This window comes from Bubalus bubalis, chromosome 7, assembly GCF_019923935.1.
Source record: "Bubalus bubalis isolate 160015118507 breed Murrah chromosome 7, NDDB_SH_1, whole genome shotgun sequence".
NCBI lineage: Eukaryota > Metazoa > Chordata > Mammalia > Artiodactyla > Bovidae > Bubalus > Bubalus bubalis.
The window spans coordinates 26,849,242-26,870,297 of NC_059163.1; the positions used below are offsets into that span (position 1 = coordinate 26,849,242).

Sequence of the window (21,056 nt, forward strand, 5' to 3'; positions counted from 1 at the left end):
AATACCTAATCAGAGGAAAATACTCATTATAATCTAAATAGATTTATCATGAATAAGCACTAGTGGATAATATAAGAAAAATTACTATTAATTTCACAAAATGCACAGGTTAATTAGTTACTTAAAAGGGCATTCCTTTGAACATTTTGGAAGAAAAAGGCCTTTTGAAGGAAAGATAATGAATGTTCCATGTAAGTTATGCATAGAGCCAAGCAATTATATGCCTGCTGCTGCTGCTTAGTCACTTCAGTCGTATCCAACTCTGTGCGACCCTCTGGACTCTAGCCTGCCAGGCTCCTCTGTCCGTGGAATTCTCCAAGCGAGAATACTGGAGGGGGTTGCCATGCCCTCCTGCAGGGGGTCTTCCAGCCTGCCCTCCTCCAGGCAGACTACAGTCCTTGTGGTTGCCAAGAGTCAGACACAATCGGGTGGTCTAGTGCTGACTGTGAGGGTGTGGCCCCATGATGGGATTAGTGCCCTTATAAGAAGAGACACCAGAGAGGCTTTCTCTCTCTCTCCCTCTCTCTTTCTTTTTCTCCTTCCCTCTTTCTTTTCCTCTCCTTCTCTTCATGTGTAGACCAGGTCAGGATGGTGGCAGCTGCCTACAAGCTAAGAGAAAGAGACTCAGAGGGAAACCTACCTTTATGGCACATTGATCTTAGATTTCTTGGCTTCCAGAAGTGAAAAAATAAAATTCGGTTGCTTACATCAGCTAGTCTGTGGTATTTTGTTTTGGTAACCTGAGCTGATGAAGACACGCAGACATTTGACAGTACAGATGCAAGGGTTTGTACTTAAGTCTGCCTATTCTTTATACCCCTTTAAGTATCGAATCTGTTTGCTCACCTCCATTACACGTGTAGGATAAACGGGAAAACAAGTTGACACTAGCGCCCACCAGCTGTGGAACATGATGTTTCTCATGAACTCATTCTGCAGGTGAGTTATTGCTTGCTAAGAAAGAACTGTCATGAAGGGGGGAATCTCCCCCACCCCATACCCCACTTTTGTTCTTGCTGCTAGACTGGTAATAAAATGGACACAGGCCAGATTAAGAGGAGAAAAAATTTTTTTTAATTTGTGCAGAAAGAGGTCTCATAGAAATGGGACGAAAGGAAGTGGCCAAAGTGGGCAGCTTTTATACTTTTTAGACAAAACCTATAAATTTGTGAGGAATTGACAGGACAAAGAAATTGAGGCTTGGGATGCTCAGTTAGCAAAGGATCTAAACAGAGTTTGGACTTAAGGTAGAAAACTGAAGAAGTAATGTATTTGTAATACAGGCCTCTCAGCCCTCACTCCCTGTCTCTGACTATTAGGGGTGTCCTTCTACTTCCAGATGTGGGGTGAGGGTCAGGGGGAACCTTTCACAGGAGAGATTTAATTCCTGTTTCAGGGAGGCAGAGAATGTCTCCCATAGTACCCTCCTTATGTTGACCATTTCTTAAATAACTTTAATTCAAAATAAGCAATAGCCACTGAGGCCCATGTTGGTGACCTATCCTGGGCCCCATCAAAACCAATGAGTAAAAAGTAAATTTAGGAAGATAACTGAAGTACTGTAATGCATTTTTCAACTAATCTTCAGACACTGGTAACTTTGCAGCACTTTATGCATGACAATCACAAAAAAATACATTAAATAGAGATCATTTGATAGGGCTTAGCAGTCCGAATATTTTTAAAGCCATAAGATGTGAATTTCATATAAGTGTGACCATTATATGAAACAATGGGAAGAGTGGGTTTGGTGCTTGAGTTACATATCTGGTCTGTGATATAATTCATGCCTAACATGAAATAGCCAACTTTTCAGTAGGATTTTTGACACTAATTCCCATCTCAGCAAACAGCTACAGAGACCTGAGAGAAAATTCAGTTTTACCCTGATAGTGTGTATGTCTTAAATGCACACAACAGAGGCAACGGGTTGCTACCCAATCTCCTTTCGCTGCCAGCCCTTGGTACCTGTCTTTCCTTCTTAACATAACCTTTGTTTTGTTCAGTATGTCCCACGCATACAAAGCTGTGGGCTCTCAGAGAAGCGTTCCCCACTTAGCCACACACCCCAGGGTGAGTTGCAATTAGTCCATGCAATCACTGTGGTCTCATTTGCTTTGCTGTTAATCAGTTTGCCAGTAAATGGGTCTGTGAGCCAATTCTGGCCATGGCACAGGAAGACACAAATCGAGCTAAGGATTCAAATGCCAATCCTGTTCAGATGCCATGCTTTCCCATATCAGCAGTAGCTTGGGTTTTGACCGTCAATCAAACTCATACAGTAGACTTTATTCTACTACTTCATTTTTTTTTTAACTTTACAGAGAGATGAAGAGAGGAGTATTGAGTGCACAGCACCTTCATGCCATCCACAAGTTGAGGGGCTACCAACACACACAGCCTCTTGGCCCCTGTAACCTACCCGGGTCACATATAGGAAGTTCCAGGTGCATGGATTCATTTGATTGGCTTCTCACCAGTTTCTCTCTGGATGCCAGCTTAGAGCTCTCCCTCTGCAGGCGCAATTCCACAGACCGGGGATTTCACAGAAAACAGGCAGATAGCTTCCAGCACAAAGCTTTCCTCTCTAGCTTAACATGACAGTTGCCAAGGAAACAGCGTTGTAAGAAGGAAGATCCCAGGTAGGTCTAAATCTCTGTGAAGCTCCAGGCCTGATGTTAATTCGTACTCATAGGCAATTGGCTGGGAGCTTCAAGGAAATGCTTCCAGGCTCTTAAGAAGGGACAAAGAAGAAGATCGTCTTATTCCTCCTCACGTTTTTGTGTCTGAAATTGATGCCTAGAACTACATTTTCCTGGTTCATTGAATTTCCCAGCTCCACTCTAAGATATCCATTTTCACAACTTCTCCACTTTCTTCAAACCTCTTTTCCCAGTTCTTACTTCTAACTGATATATTGCTTTCCTACTTAATGGAGAAAATAAAAGCAGTTAGAGGAGAACTTCCACACACGCCCACCACCGCCACATACCAAAAGGTCTCCATATCCTCCACCTCCCCTCTTGTTACTGAGAATATAGTGTCTTCCTTCACTCTAAGGCCACCCTCCACTTGTGCTTTAGCTCCTGACCCCACTCATCTCTTCAAAGACTTTAGCAACTGTAAACCTTTCTCTTCTCTACTTGGTTATTCCCATCTGCATACAGTTGTTAGTATTTCCTATCTGGAAAATCTTTTACACTGGACCCCACTCCTAGTCCAACTGTGGACTATATCTCTACTCCCCATTAGAGCAAAACATCTCTATGTCTGTTATCTCCAATTCTTCTAGTGTTATTTTTCATAATTATTTGTAACTCAAGTTGCCTTAAATATTATTGCCTGAACTCAATAATTTTTTTCATTAAATACTGTAGTTACTATGACTCAAGATTATTAAGTTGTGAGAAAGAGTGCTTCAGTATGCCAAATAGATCAATGAATAGTAGTGTATTGGATTAATTTTAGAATAGGACCAAACAAATTAAAGAAATGCTCATATCCAAACTTGAACAAGGAAGTTACTTCTTTGAATCGCACAGTCATGTCCAACTCTTTGCGACCCCATGGGCTGTAGCTGCCACGTTCCTCTGTCCAGGAAATTCGTCAGGCAAGAATACTGGAGAGGGTTGCCATTCCCTTCTTCAGGGCATCTTCCTGACCCAGGGGTTGAACTCGGGTCTCCTGCATTACAGGCTGATTCGTTACTGTCTGAGCCACCAGGGAAGCCTTTGAATCTTATATCCACATATTTTTTCATAACTGATTTACTGCCTTGGCCTAATATGGAAGTATTTGAGAGATTATGATTGACAGCAAAGTATAGTATTATCTTAGCAACCCAATTATATGCTTTGTCATTTTTTTGAGCACAAGATGCTTTTTAATCATTTATCAATAAGAAAAATGTTAATTATACAAGATTAGAAAATTTAAGTTATTTGACATGTCATATATGAACTCTGTGTGCATTCTTAGTTGCTTCAGTCATGTCCAACTCTTTGTGATCCTTTAGACTATAGTCCACCAGATTTCTCTGTCCATGGGATTCTCCAGGCAAGAACACTGGGATGGGTTGCCATGTACTCCTCCAGGGGATCTTCCTGACTGAGGGATTGAAGCTGTGGCTCCTGTCTCTCTTGCACTGCAGATTCTTTACTCGCTGAGCAATCAGGGAAGCCCATGTATTAGCTGAGGTACTTTAAAATGAGCTTCAAAATTCTATTATCTTTATCATGTATTTATTAAATATCTTTATGAGATATCTTTGGGAGAAGGCAATGGCAACCCACTCCAGTACTCTTGCCTGGAAAATCCCATGGACAGAGGACCCTGGTAGGCTGCAGTCCATGGGGTCGCTAAGAGTCGGACACGACTGAGCGACTTCACTTTCACTTTTCACTTTCATGCATTGGAGAAGGGAATGGCAACCCACTCCAGTGTTCTTTCCTGGAGAATCCCAGGGACGGAGGAGCCTGGTGGGCTGCCGTCTATGGGGTCACACAGAGTTGGACACGACTGAAGAGACTTAGCAGCAGGATGAGATATCTTATCAGCTGCTTTAATCCATGAGTGATATCAGTTAGGTCATATGTTTATAGTATTTCTTTAAAGATTATTTGGCCGTGCTGCATAGCGTGTGAGATCTTAGTTCCCTGACCAGGGATAGGACTGATGCCCCCTGCATTTGGAAGCATAGAGTCTTGATTACTGGACTTCCAGGGAAGTCTTATAATTTTTCTTAAATAAAAAACAAACTTGAAATTTCATGTTTTCCCTTGTGAGAGTATATTGAATTGTGGCAATAACCTGGTGAAGTCAATGACAGTGTTAGTCGCTCAGTTATGTCTGACTCTTTGCAACCCCATGGCCTATAGCCCACCAGGCTCCTCTGTCCTTGGAAATCTCCAGGCAAGAATACTGGAGTGGGTAGCCATTCCCTCTCTGGTGGTTCAGAAGAAAAGAATTCACCTGCAGTGCAGGAGATCCGGGTTTGATCCTTGGATTGGAAAGATCCCCTGGAGAAAGTGAAGTCAGTAGAGCAAAACAATTCTTCCCATTTTTTTTAAAGAGATGGCTAAAATAAAGTGCTTATGATAAAAACCAGGATATGATAAATATCCAAAAAGGCTGCAGAAATGCAGGGGAACCACACACAAATCTAAATTTAAGCAGGTATAAAAGATCTTATCTTTTGGAGTCCAAAGAACAACTACACAAGTACAGAACAGCTGAACCACAGCACTGATGGAAAACAGGCAGGGCAATGAGCCTGCAGTTACATTTTGTCTGCGGTTGTATTTCAAAACTCCACCAAAATCTTAGATTGAGTTGAAAACAGAATGTTTTGTGCTTGGCCTACATTAGCTGAGCATTGTACTGGCCTTGCTTTACAAGGAATAAGCAGCTGTCCCACAAAGAGTACTCAGAACATGGAGGTGATTGTTTGTTCCACTCAATTTGGGCGCTACATACATAGACACAGCTTCTCCCAGGAACCACTAAAGGGCACCTGAAGGAGCGGAGAAGATTTCTTGGAGTGCAGCCTCAGCAATACATGGTTGCTGTTTAAGTCTGCATGACCCTAAAGACTCAAGCTATGATCAATGAACAGGGCCACCGGAAAACAGATTTCATCTCAATACATACGGCAGAAATTTGGAATGGTAAAAGGCACCAAAATTAGAAAGGAGACTTGAGAAAGGAAAGGGATCCAGTACTATGTACCATACAACATGGATGAGCTCTTTATTGCTGCATCATAAATTATCTCAAAACTCAGTGTCTTAAAACAGCACACACTTATCGCCTATGGTCTGCAGGTCAGGCTTTGGGCCATGACTTTGCTGAGCCTTTTCCTACAGGGTCTGTCAGAAGGCTGCAATCAGGTGGCAGCCAGAGATGGGGTCATCTCAAGATTCAGCAGGGGCAAGAATTGCTTCCAAGTTCACTTTGTGTTTGTTGGGCAGGACCAAGTTCTTTCTGGGCTGTTGGTTGGAGGCTGCCCTCAGTTTCTTGCGAGGGGTGCCTTCTTCATCAGAGCAAATACTTGGGAAAAGACTTCTCAGGTGGTGCTAGTGATAAAGAACCTGCCTGCCAACACAGGAGACATAAGAGACGTGGATACGATCCCTGGATCGGGAAGATGTCCTGGAGAGGGGCATGGCAACCCACTCCAGTATTCTTGCCTGGAGAATCCCTGGATGGAGGAGCCTGGCGGGCTCTGGTCCACAGGGTAGCAAAGAGTCAGACACAACTGAAGTGACTTAGCACAGCACACACACACACAGGGTACCCTCAAAATGGAAGAAAATAGACAGAAACAAGAACTTTCTAGTGACTGAAACCAAAGTTAGAGGTAGATATTAAGGATAACTGAAATTTCTTGTTTGTGCAATAGGAAAAAAGGATGGCACCAGTCCACCTGAAATGAGCATACAAGAGGATCAGGCTTAGGGAGGGAAGGAACATAAATTTGGTTTTTAACATGTTGTATCTGAGATGGCTTTGTGATACCACTTGGAGACAATTAAGTGGACATTAGCTCTGAGAACAGAATTGGCCTGAAGATAAAAATTTGTGACAATATGTCTGGATGATGGTTGATAGCTTTACACTGTTATACTTATTACCGACCACTGTTACAGTTACTCTGACTTGTTTAATCATCCATTTGCAGGGATCCCAGCCTGGAATAAGGGGAGGTTAAGAGATCAGTTAGTTCAGTTGCTCAGTCGTGTCCAACTCTTTGCAACCACATGAACTGCAGCATGCCAGGCTTCCCTGTCCATCACCAACTCCCGAAGCTTGCTCAAACTTATGTCCATCGAGTCGGTAATGCCATCCAACCATTTCATCCTCTGTCGTCCCCTTCTCCTGCCTTCAATCTCTCCCAGCATCAGGATCTTTTCCAGTGAGTCAGTTGTTCGCATCAGGTGGCCAAAGTATTGGAGTTCCAGCTTCAGCATGTCCTAACAATGAATATTCAGGACTGATTTCCTAGGATGGACTGGCTGGATCTCCTTGCGGTCCAAGGGACTCTCAAGAGTCTTCTACAACATCACAGTTCAAAAGCATCAATTCTTCAGTGCTCAGCTTTCTTTATAGTCCAACTCTCACATTCATACATGACCACTGGAAAAACCATAGCTTTGACTAGATGGATCTTTGTCAGCAAAGCCTCTGCTTTTTAACATGCTGTCTAGGTTGGTCATAGCTTTTATTCCAAGGAGCAAGTGTCTTTTAATTTCACCATCTGCAGTGATTTTAGAGCCCAAGAAAATAGTTTTTCACTGTTTCCATTGTTTCCCCATCTATTTGCCATGAAGTGATGGGACCGGATACTGTGATATTAATTTTCTGAATGTTAAGTTTTTTTTTTCTTTTAATTTTATTTTTAAACTTTACAAAATTGTACTAGTTATGCCAAATATCATAATGAATCCACCACAGGTATACATGTGTTCCCCATCCTGAACCCTCCTCCCTCCTCCCTCCCCATACCATCCCTCTGGGTCGTCCCAGTGCACTAGACCCAAGCATCCAGTATCGTGCATCGAACCTGGACTGGCAACTCATTTCATACATGATATTTTACATGTTTCAATGCCATTCTCCCAAATCTTCCCACCCTCTCCCTCTCCCACATAGTCCATAAGACTGTTCTCTACATCAGTGTCTCTTTTGCTGTCTTGTACACAGGGTTATTGTTACCATCTTTCTAAATTCCATATATATGCGTTAGTATACTGTATTGGTGTTTTTCTTTCTGGCTTACTTCACTCTGTATAATAGGCTCCATGAATGTTAAGTTTTAAGGCCACAGGACTGGAAGAGGTCAGTTTTCATTCCAATCCCAAAGAAAGGCAATGCCAAAGAATGTTCAAACTATCGCACAGTTGTACTCATCTCACCCCATGTGGCTCAGCTGGTAAAGAATTCGCCAGCAATGCGGGAGACCTGGGTTCGATCCCTGGGTTGGGAAGATCCCCTGGAGAAGGGAAAGGCTACCCACTCCAATATTCTGGCCTGGAAAATTTCATGGACTGTAAAGTCCAGGGGGTCACAAAGAGTTGGACACCACTGAGCGACTTTTACTTCCACATGCTAGCAAAGTGATGCTCAAAATTCTCCAAGCCAGGCTTCAACAGTACATGAACCGTGAACTTCCATATGTTCAAGCTGGATTTAGAAAAGGCAGAGGAACTAGAGATCAAATTGCCAATATCCATTGGATCATTGAAAAAGCAAGAGTTCCAGAAAAAACATCTACATATGCTTTATTGACTACACCAAAGCCTTTGACTATGTAGATCACAACAAACTGTGGAAAATTCTTAAAGAGAAGGGAATACCAGACCATCTGACCTGGCTCCTGAGAAATCTGTATGCAGGTCAAGAAGCAACAGTTAGAACAGAACATGGAACAACAGACTGGTTCCAAATCGGGAAAGGAGCACGTCAAGGCTGTATACTGTCACCTGCTTATTTAACTTATATGCAGAGTACATCATGCAAAATGCCGGACTGGAGGAAGCACAAGCTGGAATCAAGATTTCTGGGAGAAATATCAGTAACCTCATATATGCAGATGACACCACCCTTACGGCAGAAAGCAAAGAACTAAAGACGACCCTCTTGATGAAAGGGAGAGGAGAGTGGAAAAAGTAGGCTTAAAATTCAACATTCAGAAGTTAAAGAGATACTTGCTATTAAATTTATTACCTCCTTCCAACTGCACTCATCATGTCCCCCACCCTCAACACCTTGTTTTGAAGAATTAAGTTTCAATAAAATAAAAGCATGCAGCATCCCATGATCTCCACATCCTGGTATTCATGCCTCTGTATAATTCCTTCTCAAGAGTGGGCAGGATCTGACTTGCTTCTAGCCAATAGACTATGGCAAGGTGGTGGATGCCACTCCTGTGATATATTTTATATAAGACTCAGTCTGCTGTGGCTAGACCTTCCCATTGTTGTCTTGATGAAGTCAGCAAGCATGCTGAGGGAGCCCATGAGGCAAGAAACTATGGGTGACCACTAGTTACTGAGAACAGGCTTCAGTCAACTGCGGGCAAGAAACCGAAGCCCTAGTTCTACGACTGTAAGGACATGAATTCTACCAACAACTGAATGAACTTTGGAAACCGATTCTCCTCTAGTTGAGCCTGCAGATGAGAATACAGCCTTGCTGCCACCTTGACTGCAGCTTTGGGACAAAAGCAGAGGATCTAGTTAAGCTGTGCCCTGACTGGTGACCCAGTGACTGTGGAGATAGTGTTAAGTCACTAAATTTGTGGTAATGTGTAATGCAGGATAGAAACGAGGTAATATTTAGGCTTTTATTCAGCTCAAACTACTTTTAAACATGCTAACCATTTTTGTTGCGTAACACTTGCCTGCTTTTTGTTTCACAGGCTTTATTTATGCAATCTCATTTTGGATCTAGAACACAAGGGTGAAAAAAGGATCAGAAAGCCCACATCATGTCCACTGCAGCAACTAATTTACATCTCACCTTTTCCCTGACATTTATTATTATTTCAGGGTATTAGCAACATGAAAACATAGAGAGGTGAGAGAGCTTGTTAAGAGTCACAAAATGGTGAGCTTTACCTCTATTGATACCTCACTAGATTCAATACATTTAAATAAACCTAGAATTAAAAGCCAGAGCTAAAAAAAGACTAGCAGAGCAATTAATGGAACTCCTGTTTACATTCTCATAGGTAGGATAATGTAATTACGAAGTGGTCTCATGTTTTTGTAATAAGCAAAATCAAAGGTAATATATAATTGTAGCAAGGTTGCTGTGTAAAACTTTTTCAAACTAAGACTAGTCACAACTGTTTAGAGTGAATGTGGAAAAACTTACGTCAAGACAAAAAAATGAGTTAATCCAAAGGAAGGGAAACCACATTTAAGATACGTATGTGTCATACCTCAATGTTTTCCCCTCTGCAGTTATTTTCATTCTGAAAGGTTATAGAAAACCCTAAAGCTTCTGAGTTGTAGACATAGAAGAACTGCAAGAATAATTTTAGAGTTTCTGGAAGGGAAAGTCACTAATCCACAAAAGGGACAATTTGATAAAGTAACCTGCATTAAAATGAAACTTTTCAAAGGATATTATTTTCTTTAGATATATATCTTCTATTTGGTTAGAAGGGCAGATTCTTAACAAAGAAAACCATTTGATTAGGTTCACTAGTAAAGAACTAGTCTATATTGATGATGTCTTTCATTAAAGCTGTTGGAAAAGGCTTTTTTCATTTTTCAGAATTGCAGTAAGAAACCAGTTTGAAGGTCATAGCTTGCTGTTTTCCCCTTAAGTCCAAGGCTCAAATTTGCTCTGGATAAGATGATTTCATTGTTCATTTAATATATCTTAAGATCCTTCCCCAGGACTCAAGGCTGAGCCATCCAAAGGTTTAGTTCTTGGCTGTCTTCTCTCTATACTCACTCTAAGAACTTACTCTTAATGGGTGGGCTTAAATTCCATCTATATACTATTTTTTTCCAGCCCTAATTAGCTCCAAACAGCCTACCAAACATCTATTTGCAGAAATATATCTATTTGGGTTTCAGATTTAGCAAGCCTAACACACAACTTTAGATCCCACACCAAACCTGCTCCTCCCACCTTCCCCCACGAGTTATTCTTGTCTTGCTCCTCTACTCCCCAGACATGTGCAATTCACCAACCAGTCTTCTTGGGTCTACCTGCAAAATGTATCCCAAATTCCACCATTTTAGACCCTACCACCCCTACAGTGTAGTCTGAACTGTATCTGTTTTTGCTTAGATGAGGCCAATAGCCTCCCACCTAGTCCCCTGGCTTTCTCTCTTAACCTCTTCCCCAAAGACAATTCTTGACATAGTGGAGAAAGTAATTTATGAATACAAACCAGATCTAATCACTTCTCTAGCTTCCCATCAGAGTAAAATACAAACTCCTTTCTAGAAGCTACAAAGCATTTGATACTTAGTATGTGTTTACTGTTGTTTACGCTGCTAGATATATGGGGAAGTTAAACAGGGAAGGGACTTTGTCTCATTTATAAACTCAGTAAATATTCATTGAATGAATGCATTTTGCTCTAACAGTAAAGGTTTTTGTTCTGATCAGCATTATGAGGCCTCTACCTCACTGCAACAAAACTTTCAAGAACAGGTTTGATTTTTCATCAGCGTAAGTTCAAAGTAACTAAGTTGGTGATAGATAGGGAGGCCTGGCGTGCTGTAGTCCAGCACTCTTCGCTGGGGTCGCAAAGAGTCAGACATGACTGAGCAACTGAACTGAACTTACACGTTTAAAATGTGAGCTGTTATTTTGATATATGGCAAAACCAATACAATATTGTAAAGTTAAAAAAAAAAAAAAAGTGAGCTGTTACTGAACCTCCGGTAGTAATCTTGGATGATTATTCTTTTCTGACATGCCAGAGACATGCAACTGTACTTGAATAAAACTTAAAATAAGGAAAAGTATGTTTTGTGCTTTAAGACTGCTCCACTGTTGTAGTTTCCAATACATGGGAATAGCCACCCTCCACCCCCATCTTTATCTTTCTTTTTTGGCTGTGCCACACAGCATGTGGGATCTTAGTTCCCTGACCAGGGATTGAACCTGCACCCCCTGCATTTGCAGTGTGGAGTCTTAACCACTGAACCTCCAGGGAAGTCCAGAAATAGCCTTTAATGTGAAGGCTGACAGAGGAAAGAACATGTTCAAAAGCAAAGTGAAGGATGAAAAAGGTTATGTGCCATGATAGCTAATATATTGGTACAGTTCTAAAATATTCTCGAAGGAAGCGAAATTAGAGAGTGGTAGAGCACTGAGGGTCTTATCCTCCTGGCTAAGGACTCCAAACAGTAGGCAACTGTAGTCTCTTTGGCTCCTGTTTTCATTTCAAGAAGCTTCAGTTCAGTTCAGTCGCTCAGTTGTGTCCAACTCTTTGAGACCCCATGAATTGCAGCACACCAGGCCTCCCTGTCCATCACCAACTCCTGGAGTTCACCCAAACCCACGTCCATTGAGTCGGTGATGCCATCCAACCATCTCATCCTGTCGTCCGCTTCTCCTCCTGCCCTTAATCTTTGCCAGCATCAGAGTCTTTTCAAATGAGTCAGCTCTTCGAATCAGGTGGCCAAAGTATTGGAGTCTCAGCTTCAACATCAGTCCTTCCAATGAACACCCAGGGCTGATCTCCTTTAAGATGGACTGGTTGGATCTCCTTGCAGTCCAAGGGACTCTCAAGAGTCTTCTCCAACACCACAGTTCAAAAGCATCAAATCTTCGGCACTCAGCTTTCTTTATAGTCCAACTCTCACATCCATACATGACCACTGGAAAAACCACAGCCTTGACTAGATGGCCTACTGTGGTGAATACTGAGGATGGCCCGGAGAGGCAACGACCAATTGCAGATGGAGACTGAGTTAGGAGGCTTCAGAAGCAGTTCAGGTAAAAACAAACAAGACCCCCAAACTATGGCTATGTTAGGAAGGTGTCCTTTGGGCTCCAGGCTGGACTGTGCAGCTTCGAGGGCTTCTTGCATCTTCTCTACTCCAAGCTAGCCTGAGTGACTGAATTCTGGCAAACTATCACTGATTTTGCAGCTATTTCTTTCTCAAGACCTTTGGTATTGTTATTCTTGGAAGTCTTCTTCCTTCTCCTGACCCACTTTTCTTTATTCTTATAATATTGGCCTGAAGAGGTCAGCACATGGTGTCAACTTTAAAACGTCACAGTGTGAGCTGGTCTGGTAATAATCACATGGTCCTCTGATGGCTGATGCCATCTCCAGAGGCGTGGCAGTGTGGGAGGGGGCGGGATGTGGTGTGTATTCATAGGCGCTCTGTAACACACAACCATCTCCCTTTTCAATACTTCCCTTAAACGTCTGTGACCCTTAGTGGATTCCTCAAATTATTACTGAAACCGGGAGGTAGATGAAATATATTATGCCCCAACTCTCTTGCTGTCTTGCCTTTAAATAAGCCTGTGGTCATTGTTCAGTCACTAAGCTGTGTCTGATTCTTTGTGGCCCCATGGAGTGCAGCACACCAGGCTGCCCTGTCCCTCACCATCTCCCAGAGTTCACCCAAGTTCACGTCCCTTGAAATGGTGATGCCATCCAACCATCCTCTTCTCCTTTTGCCTTCAATCTTTCCCAGCATCAGGGTCTTTTCCAATAAGCTGGCTGTTCACCTCAGGTGGTCAACGTATTGGAGAGTTTAAGTAAAAATCATTGTGAAGAAAGAACTCCATTGCTCAGTTTACAAACATCCAAACCCTACTTCATCTATTTTTGTTCCAATTAAGTCCCCTCCAGTCTTATGGAATCCCAAATGTTAGATTTAAATGATAAGACTGCTGTTATCACCCAGTTATAGCAAAGTCCTCTTAGTAAGAGAAGGACGCTTCTCACCGCTTCTCCCTGCCTCATCCTTTACAAAGAACAAAATACTACTCTCAAAATCTCAAAAAGGGAACCAAGACCAGGGTTTAAGTGAACATAATATCTATTTTTATTACGAAAACATTAAATTTTGACACATTGCTTCATTGCTTTTTTAAAAATCTATGATCTGACTTAAACCTATTCAGCAAAAATGCCAATAAATTATATAAACCATAGTTTGAGTCTTTTTTAAAACTAGGGACATAATACGTTTTATAATAATCAAATAATAATACTAAATCTGAGTTGTATGAGCTGTTAATTTGTAATGTGTTTTAATGTTTAGCTAAAAATAAAATCAAAACCAAACACATGCTAATACACTGTTGGAAAAGTTTCTCAGAAACCTCCTCCTCTTCACTGCGTGTCTGCAGCCTTCTTCACTGAGGTACAGAACACCGCCGTGTCAAGTGTCAAGGCACTCACGCTCAACTGTCTTGTCCTGCTCACATTAGGAGTCATACTGGGTGAAGGGCTGATGATGTATTACCCCCCAGACCATGCTATCTTGCCTTTAAGTAAATCCATTTCTTCAAAAGGAAATCATTAGCTAGGAACTCCAATACTTAATTTAGAAACAGTGATTCCAACATACATTAAATCAAATGTGTTAGTACTTAAAAGTCACCAATTCTGAAAAGTAAAAATAGCAGACAAATACAGAACTCCATAAACAACCATGAACAAGGCAAACAGAACTGCCACCGCATGCCTGAAAAAAACGGTGTATTTTTGGTGTCTGTAGTTCTTTGCAAATTATATTTTGGGACAGTTCGGTTCAATAAAAGATGTATATTCTACATAAAGTTAGAATAACAGGATTATCAAATGGGTGGCATCATTTAAAAAATACATCAATAGTCGTATTAGTGAATGTTTTCCACTTGGTTTCTAAATCTTTATTTTCTGTGGAGGCAAACCAAAGCACTGTCTTAAGACTCCATCTTCAAAGTTACAATATAGTCTTTATCATTCCTAGAGATTTTAAAGCTAGATATGACCCTGCTCCTTGCCATCATCTTCATCTTCCTCATCCTCATCATCTTGGTCTCCGGATTCAAGTTCATCCTCTTCTTCAACCTAAAGGGAAAATACTCATTTAACATTATGAAGATCTGGTCACATCACATTCAACACAAAATGGTATCTACTACAAGGATAAATTCTTTACTCTAGTAATTATAGTAGATTATGGCCATCTGATTTCCTTGATTTAATATTCAAGGTTTCCTGTTATTTTTAATATGAGACAAGATACACAGGTTCACTTGCTGCCAGATGGCTACAACTCTACACATAAACCTGAACCAACACAGCCAAATGGGGATGGTACATTCAGATGGTGAGTGTCTCTGTTACCACAGGAACAAATAAATCAAGTCACCTCCAGGCTCAGATTCCGAAAGAGAAGAGTTAACAAAAGCTGGAAACTGCATCTAATCTGTGTCTTAAGTCAATTCACATACCTACAAATCTATGCCGGTAGTGCTGATATACAAGCATACCAACATTCCCATGACACAGGACAATGTTTAAAAACACATCATAAAGAAACACATATAAACCATTTTTGGAAACATCGCAATCTTACTGGATGACCAAGTTCCTTGAGTTTATTCTTTAATGAAAATATTTTCTGGTCTTGATCGGCCAACAGCACCAAGAGATCATCTTGTTCTTTTTTAGAATCTGTAATGTCCACCTCGAGCTTGTTTTTCTCATTTTGTAAGATGGCAATGGTACTGTTAGATGAATCCAGCTGCTCTTTAATAGCAGTTCTTTCCTCAGACAGAGCTTTAATTTCATTCTAAGAAAAGAAAGGTGAAAATCAATAAAAAATTAGCATTCACTCTCTTACGGTTTTAACAAATATATTCTTTCTATGACAGATCTCTGTACTCATGCAATCTGAAAAGTTTGGGGGTTAGGTGTTGGGGGGACAGGAGATTTTAAAATATACACACACACAAAGTCATCTAGTAACATGAGAATTTATGTTAGGCTATACATCAAAGATGATTGCTGTGAAAATCAGAGTTCGACAACAAAAAAATAGTTTTAATTACCCTACTCCTCAAAAAATCCTACTATTTCAGATAATCAGAGGAATAAGTAAAGACATTAACATCTTACAGAAACCTGGTTAGCACCAGAATTAGGACTCAAATTAAAAAAAAAAAAATTTTATCCCAACTTCACACATACAATTAAATGGGAAAGAAAGATAGCTTCAAGTAAAATCCATAGCTTAAATATAAAATAATTTGACCACAATCCAAAAGGCAGAATCACTTATTATCTTCCTCTTGCCATGTTTTAATTCCTACCTTTCTATTTTTATTACTGTTACCTCATTCTTTACTTCATCCTATCTGTTTTGATTTTTCTGTCACACAATAGGCTGGCAGGATTTAAGGTATCTGTGTTCTTTAGCTTATGGCTTGTGTATTAGCCAAAGCTATACTCCTTGTTTCTTACTGTGATTAGAGATTGATAAGAAAACTTAACTCTTTTTTACTTTGACTAAACATGTGCTTTTACTTTCAAGTACGCTCATATACAATCTTATTTTACATATTTGATACCATTATTTGAAACAGCATTTAAAAATATTCATTTGTGCCACCTTTAGTCATCAAAATAGGAATGGACTTATTGTGAGGTAAGATTATGTCCCATTAACTTTCTTCATAAATCCAAGAATTTGAGAAATTAAATGAAATAAAATCAAATTCCCTGGGGTTCATTTCACATAGTATACAATGAATAAAAAGTTTCACCAAACCAACCTTTAACTCTTTAGTTTCTTGTAATAATGCTGACAGTCTTCCTTCTACATCAGTAGTTTTTGTAGCTATTGCAGTTTCACTCTCTCCTGGTACAGGAGCTGATTTTGCCTGAAAGTAAAAATTGGAAAAAAAAAAAAAAGTTTCTTTAAAGTTATAATCAATATGAAATTGTAATGATGATTTTTCTTGCTATTTTGAAATTTTATTTCCAGTAACAGAAAAATCTAATTCTCTCAGTATTTACTCTCCCTAAACAGATGAGTTGCCCTTACAGTGGAGCAGGAGGCTGGGTCAGGAGGGATGTGGTATAAGCACTCATCAGAGTATAAGGAAGGTTGGTTTAAACAGCCTCAAGGCCAGGTCAAGCAAGTTATTAATGACGCAGCTCTAATGTAGCTACGGCATAGCATTTAATACGTAGAGAACACTTTTCAGTCTTTTCCTCATAAAATTCCTATAAGTTAAGACTATACTATCATTTCAGAGAGACAGATGCGGAAATTGAGTTGAATGCCATTAACTGGGAAAATGCAAGTATTTTCTTAAGAAGTAATCCAAAAAAAAAAAAAAAAAAAAAAAGAAGTAATCCTAAATCAAAAATTTTCAGTCCTTCCCTTATCTTTTTTCTTCCAAAATACTGGGAAGTGGGGGTGCTGATCTCACAAATACCAAATACCTTAAAATGAGGAAAGGGCTTTGGAACTGGAAGAGGCAAAAGAATTTTGAGGTTCATGTTAGACAAAGTCTCAACTGCCTTGAAGACACTGTTGGTAGAAATATGAACATTAAAGGCAATACCAGTAAGGGCTCATAAAGAAAGATGCAGGCTGTAGAGAAAGGTTCTATGGTCTCAGAGAAAACACATGGCATCATAAACAGAATGCTGGTAGAAGTATGGATGTTAAAAGTTTTGGTGAGGTCTCAGATAGACGAGGAGGCTTCCCAGATGGCTCAGTGGTAAATAATCCACCTGCCAATACAGGAGACCCAGGTTAGATCCTTGGGTTGGGAAGATCCCCTGGAGGAGGAAATGGCAACCCACTCCAGTATTCTTGCCTGGAAAATCTCATGGACAGGGTCACGTGGCAGGCTGTAGTCCATGGGGTCGCGTAGAGCTGGACACAACTCAAGTGACTGAGCACGCGTGCACAGAAATAGAGACGAGGAACATGTTATTGGAAAGTGGAGAAAAGGTGATCCTTGTTATAATGTGGCAAAGAACTTGGCTGACTTATGTTCTAGTGTTGTGGAAAGCAGAACTTGTGAGTGATGAACTATTCTAGCTGAGGAAATTTCTAAGCAAAGCATTAAAGGTGTGACCTGGTTTCTCCTTGCTGCTTACAGTAAAATGTGAGAAGATAAAGATGGATTGAAAAAGGAACTGTTAAGCAAAAGGGAGTCAGAACTTGATGATTTAGAAAATTCCCAGCCTATCCCTACTGCAGTCAACGACAAAGCATGTCCCAGTGAAACACCAAGTGTGTGGCTGCACAACCATTTGTGAAGAGATTACTCATGTAGCACACGGACCCAATCAACCATCTCTGCAGAAGCTGGAATAGAGATGTGGTTCCCCAGGAGGGATCCAGGAGAACCTTCCTCCTTGTTGGCTTGGAACCCTGGGAATTGCATGGGTCACCAATAAGGTTTTTGATAATTTTATACCAGCAGAAAACCTGCCAGCTTAGACTGAAAGATGGGGTGAAATATACAAGACCAACAGGGACTTCCCTGGTGATCCAGTGGCTAAGCGTCTGCCCTCCCATTGCGGGGGTTCAATGGGGTTCAATGCCTGGTCAGAGAACTAGCGCCCACACACTGCAACTAAGACCTAGGGCAGCCAAATAAACAAATAAAATGCCAACAAAATGAACCATAACTAACTGATAAAACTGACCTGGCAAGTCTGACTATGATACACTGTTTGCATGGCCAAGAAGCCTATGTATCTGAAACTCTGGCTAATGAATAACCTGAATGGAAGGTGCTGACGAATTTGCTTCTTTTCCATAGTGGCTGAGAAATAACCTCCTGACCTTGTATATACTACCTTTCAGAACAAACAAACAAAAAAACAATAACTTACAAATGCTTCAGTTTTCTGTAACAGCTCCTGTTTTTCGGTCTGTAGTTTGGTAATCTCCACAGACTGTGAGTTTAACTGGGACTTTAAAGTTGCCAGTTCCTAAGGGACAAAAATAGTTGGGTTGTGACATTAAACAGTATTAATTTCATTAAGGAAATGTCTATTTACAGGAAGAAATTATTTTCTTCCTTGGCTCTTCTAAAATCATCACTTCCAAATTTTAAAATTTAAGGGAAAGAAGTACTCTTGAACTTTGGGTTCAAGATGGAGAATTAAATGTGTACACTAAACATGTTCACCTCTGCTTCCTTGCAAGATCCAGTGTAAAAAATCACAAAGGGAAGACAGAAGGAGGAAAGGAAGAAAAGGTGGGAAGAAGGGAGGGAGGAAGGTGAGGAAGAAGGAGGGAGAGAGGGACTGAGAGAGGACAGGCAGGAGGGAGAAACCCACAGGGACAGAGAATAAGAGAAGAGAAAATAGCACTAAACTGTGGAATTTCTGGAAGCAAATGACAGTGGTAACCAACCGGCACACCTGAGCAAGCTGAAACAGAAGATGACCTTTTAGAAAGCCACGCTGCTGCCTGATACATAATGCAGAACTACCAAAAGGCCTGGGAACTGGTACCACCAGATGTTTTGGAACTGTGAGTAAAACTGGGGTCAAAAACAGTAGGGTTGGAACTTCCCTGGTGGTAGAGTGGTTAAGAATCTGTCTTGCAATGCAGGGGACATGGGTTTGATCCCTGGCCCAGGAACTAAGATCCAACATTCCACAGAGCAACGAAGTCCACACGCCTCACCTAAGACCCGATTCAGCCAAATCATTAAAAACAACGACAATAACAAAAACCCAGCAGGGTTGGCTGAAAGTCTGCTTAGAAATACAGCACTGAATCCCTGTCCTAACTCATGCCTCAGGTAACGTCTCCTTTTCTTTGTGTGAAGACTAGAGGTATATTATTTGGAATGGGCAAAATAAGATGGTTTTAGACTCGGGGGCCACCAAACACTGATGAAAGCAGTAGTACTGTAGTGAAAGTGGTGGCATTAACTGAAAGCTTATGTACTAAGGTTGACCTTTCCAAACTTCTTGCTCACTCCCCTCAAAACAAGTCCAGGAAAATGAAGCAATACTAACAGGGGCTCTCCACCAAGGGCAATCTTCCCCCACGGTATCGGGCAGTGTCTGGAGATACGAGGATGCTGTCATGTAAAAAGTTTTTTATTCTCTTAATATTTTCTATCATGAACATACATGTCTTTTCTCTGACTGCTTTGTTTCTTCGGTTATCAAAGTAAGTTATGTAAAAATTACAGACCATTTGGTCTTCTTTCTATACTCTATTTTACTATATATTATAAAAAAACCCAAAACTGTTATTTAAAATATATCTTTGGGAAATATGAAAAGTAAATTTTTACTTGGGATTTATAGACTAAGAGTATATACTAATAACTTAATTTCATTTTAATATAGTTTTAGATTTCATAAAATCAAAACAGCATATTAACTCTTCCTCATAAGAACAAAACATTATGGCCACATTATTGGAGAGTTATAAATCATTATTGACAAATTATTATTATTTTTTAAAATGTTTCATTGTAGAATCCACTCTAGGGTACAGAGACATTACCAAAATAAGACATTTTGCTACTCTCTGTCCAGGCATTCCCATCTGATCAGGCACGTCAGAGGGTGAGGACCAGCAGACTACTGGAGAAGGAAGTCAGTCCTAGGTTGGCCAAGCTATTAATTTCTTTTTTTAGTATTACTTTTTTTTCTTAAAAAAAGAAACATATTCCTTTTATAGAAAATGAAGGAAGGAGAGGGGGATAGAAGGAAGAAAAGGCACATTTGCTTTTCTAGACAACATAAATTACTACAGCAGAAAAAGTTGTTTTGCTTTATTTTTAGCTAGAGTCATCTAACTGAAATATATACAAGTTTACTTTCTGTTTTTCCCTTTTCCAATTCTAATAACCAACATTCTTCTGGATAGAACGATTTAAATGCCCAATACATTTAACCAAGCAATTACCAAGAAAATTAAGCACAAGATTTTGTATCTTCATATTTGCAGCTTATAAATATATTTAAAGTTTCCTTAATTGCTTACTGACAATCTACAAACAATCTGGGTAAGATGCTGAGATCTATTAAAAAGAACACCATTGAAAAATAAATACACCATAAAAAGCAAAATACCATTACTGTACAATTAAAACGGCTTCTATATTTTCAAATGGCTGTTTTCACTTGATAGAGAAGTGAAGACACCTGACAAAGCAGTTCTAGATTAATGCAGGGCTGTTACGCTATTATAATTAAAACAAGACAAAACAGAGCCTGAATCAAGCTGAAAAGTGACCTGTTTTAACTCTGCAATTTGTTCAGAATCTCCTGCTGTTGCTGAAGACTGTTCATTTGTGCCAGGTGATGGTTGGGAAGATTTCTACAAAAAGCAGAGAGATAAACTGTGAAATAAATTCAGTTTAAATAGTTAGGAAAAAACAAAACAAAACTGTACACACATAAGCTATGCCTGCTACACGTACACCAAAAAATTCCACACTGACATTTAAATTTTATGCCCAAAATAACATTTCAACATAGCACATCTTGTCAACAAATTTTCCATAGCTAATCAACTCATACCAAGTCATTTATTAAATCTAAGCACTTAACTGAGCTAATATAAAGAAAAGAG

At 40.1% G+C, this 21,056-nt stretch overlaps 1 protein-coding gene across 4 annotated transcripts in view; it reads right to left on the reverse strand.

Annotated features, from left to right (window-relative positions):
- Positions 1 to 13,511: 13,511 nt before the first annotated feature.
- Positions 13,512 to 21,056, reverse strand: part of USO1 (USO1 vesicle transport factor) — an 80,975-nt gene continuing 73,430 nt past the window's right edge. For all 4 annotated transcript variants that reach the window (XM_006042315.4, XM_006042318.4, XM_006042316.4 and 1 more), the window contains 5 exons: positions 20,718 to 20,801; positions 18,344 to 18,442; positions 16,258 to 16,365; positions 15,060 to 15,275; positions 13,512 to 14,548 (listed from right to left, as the gene is read on the reverse strand). In XM_006042315.4, the coding sequence (XP_006042377.1) occupies positions 14,459 to 14,548; positions 15,060 to 15,275; positions 16,258 to 16,365; positions 18,344 to 18,442; positions 20,718 to 20,801 (597 nt within the window). In that variant the 3' untranslated portion in view covers positions 13,512 to 14,458. The remainder of the gene's footprint in view (positions 14,549 to 15,059; positions 15,276 to 16,257; positions 16,366 to 18,343; positions 18,443 to 20,717; positions 20,802 to 21,056) is intronic.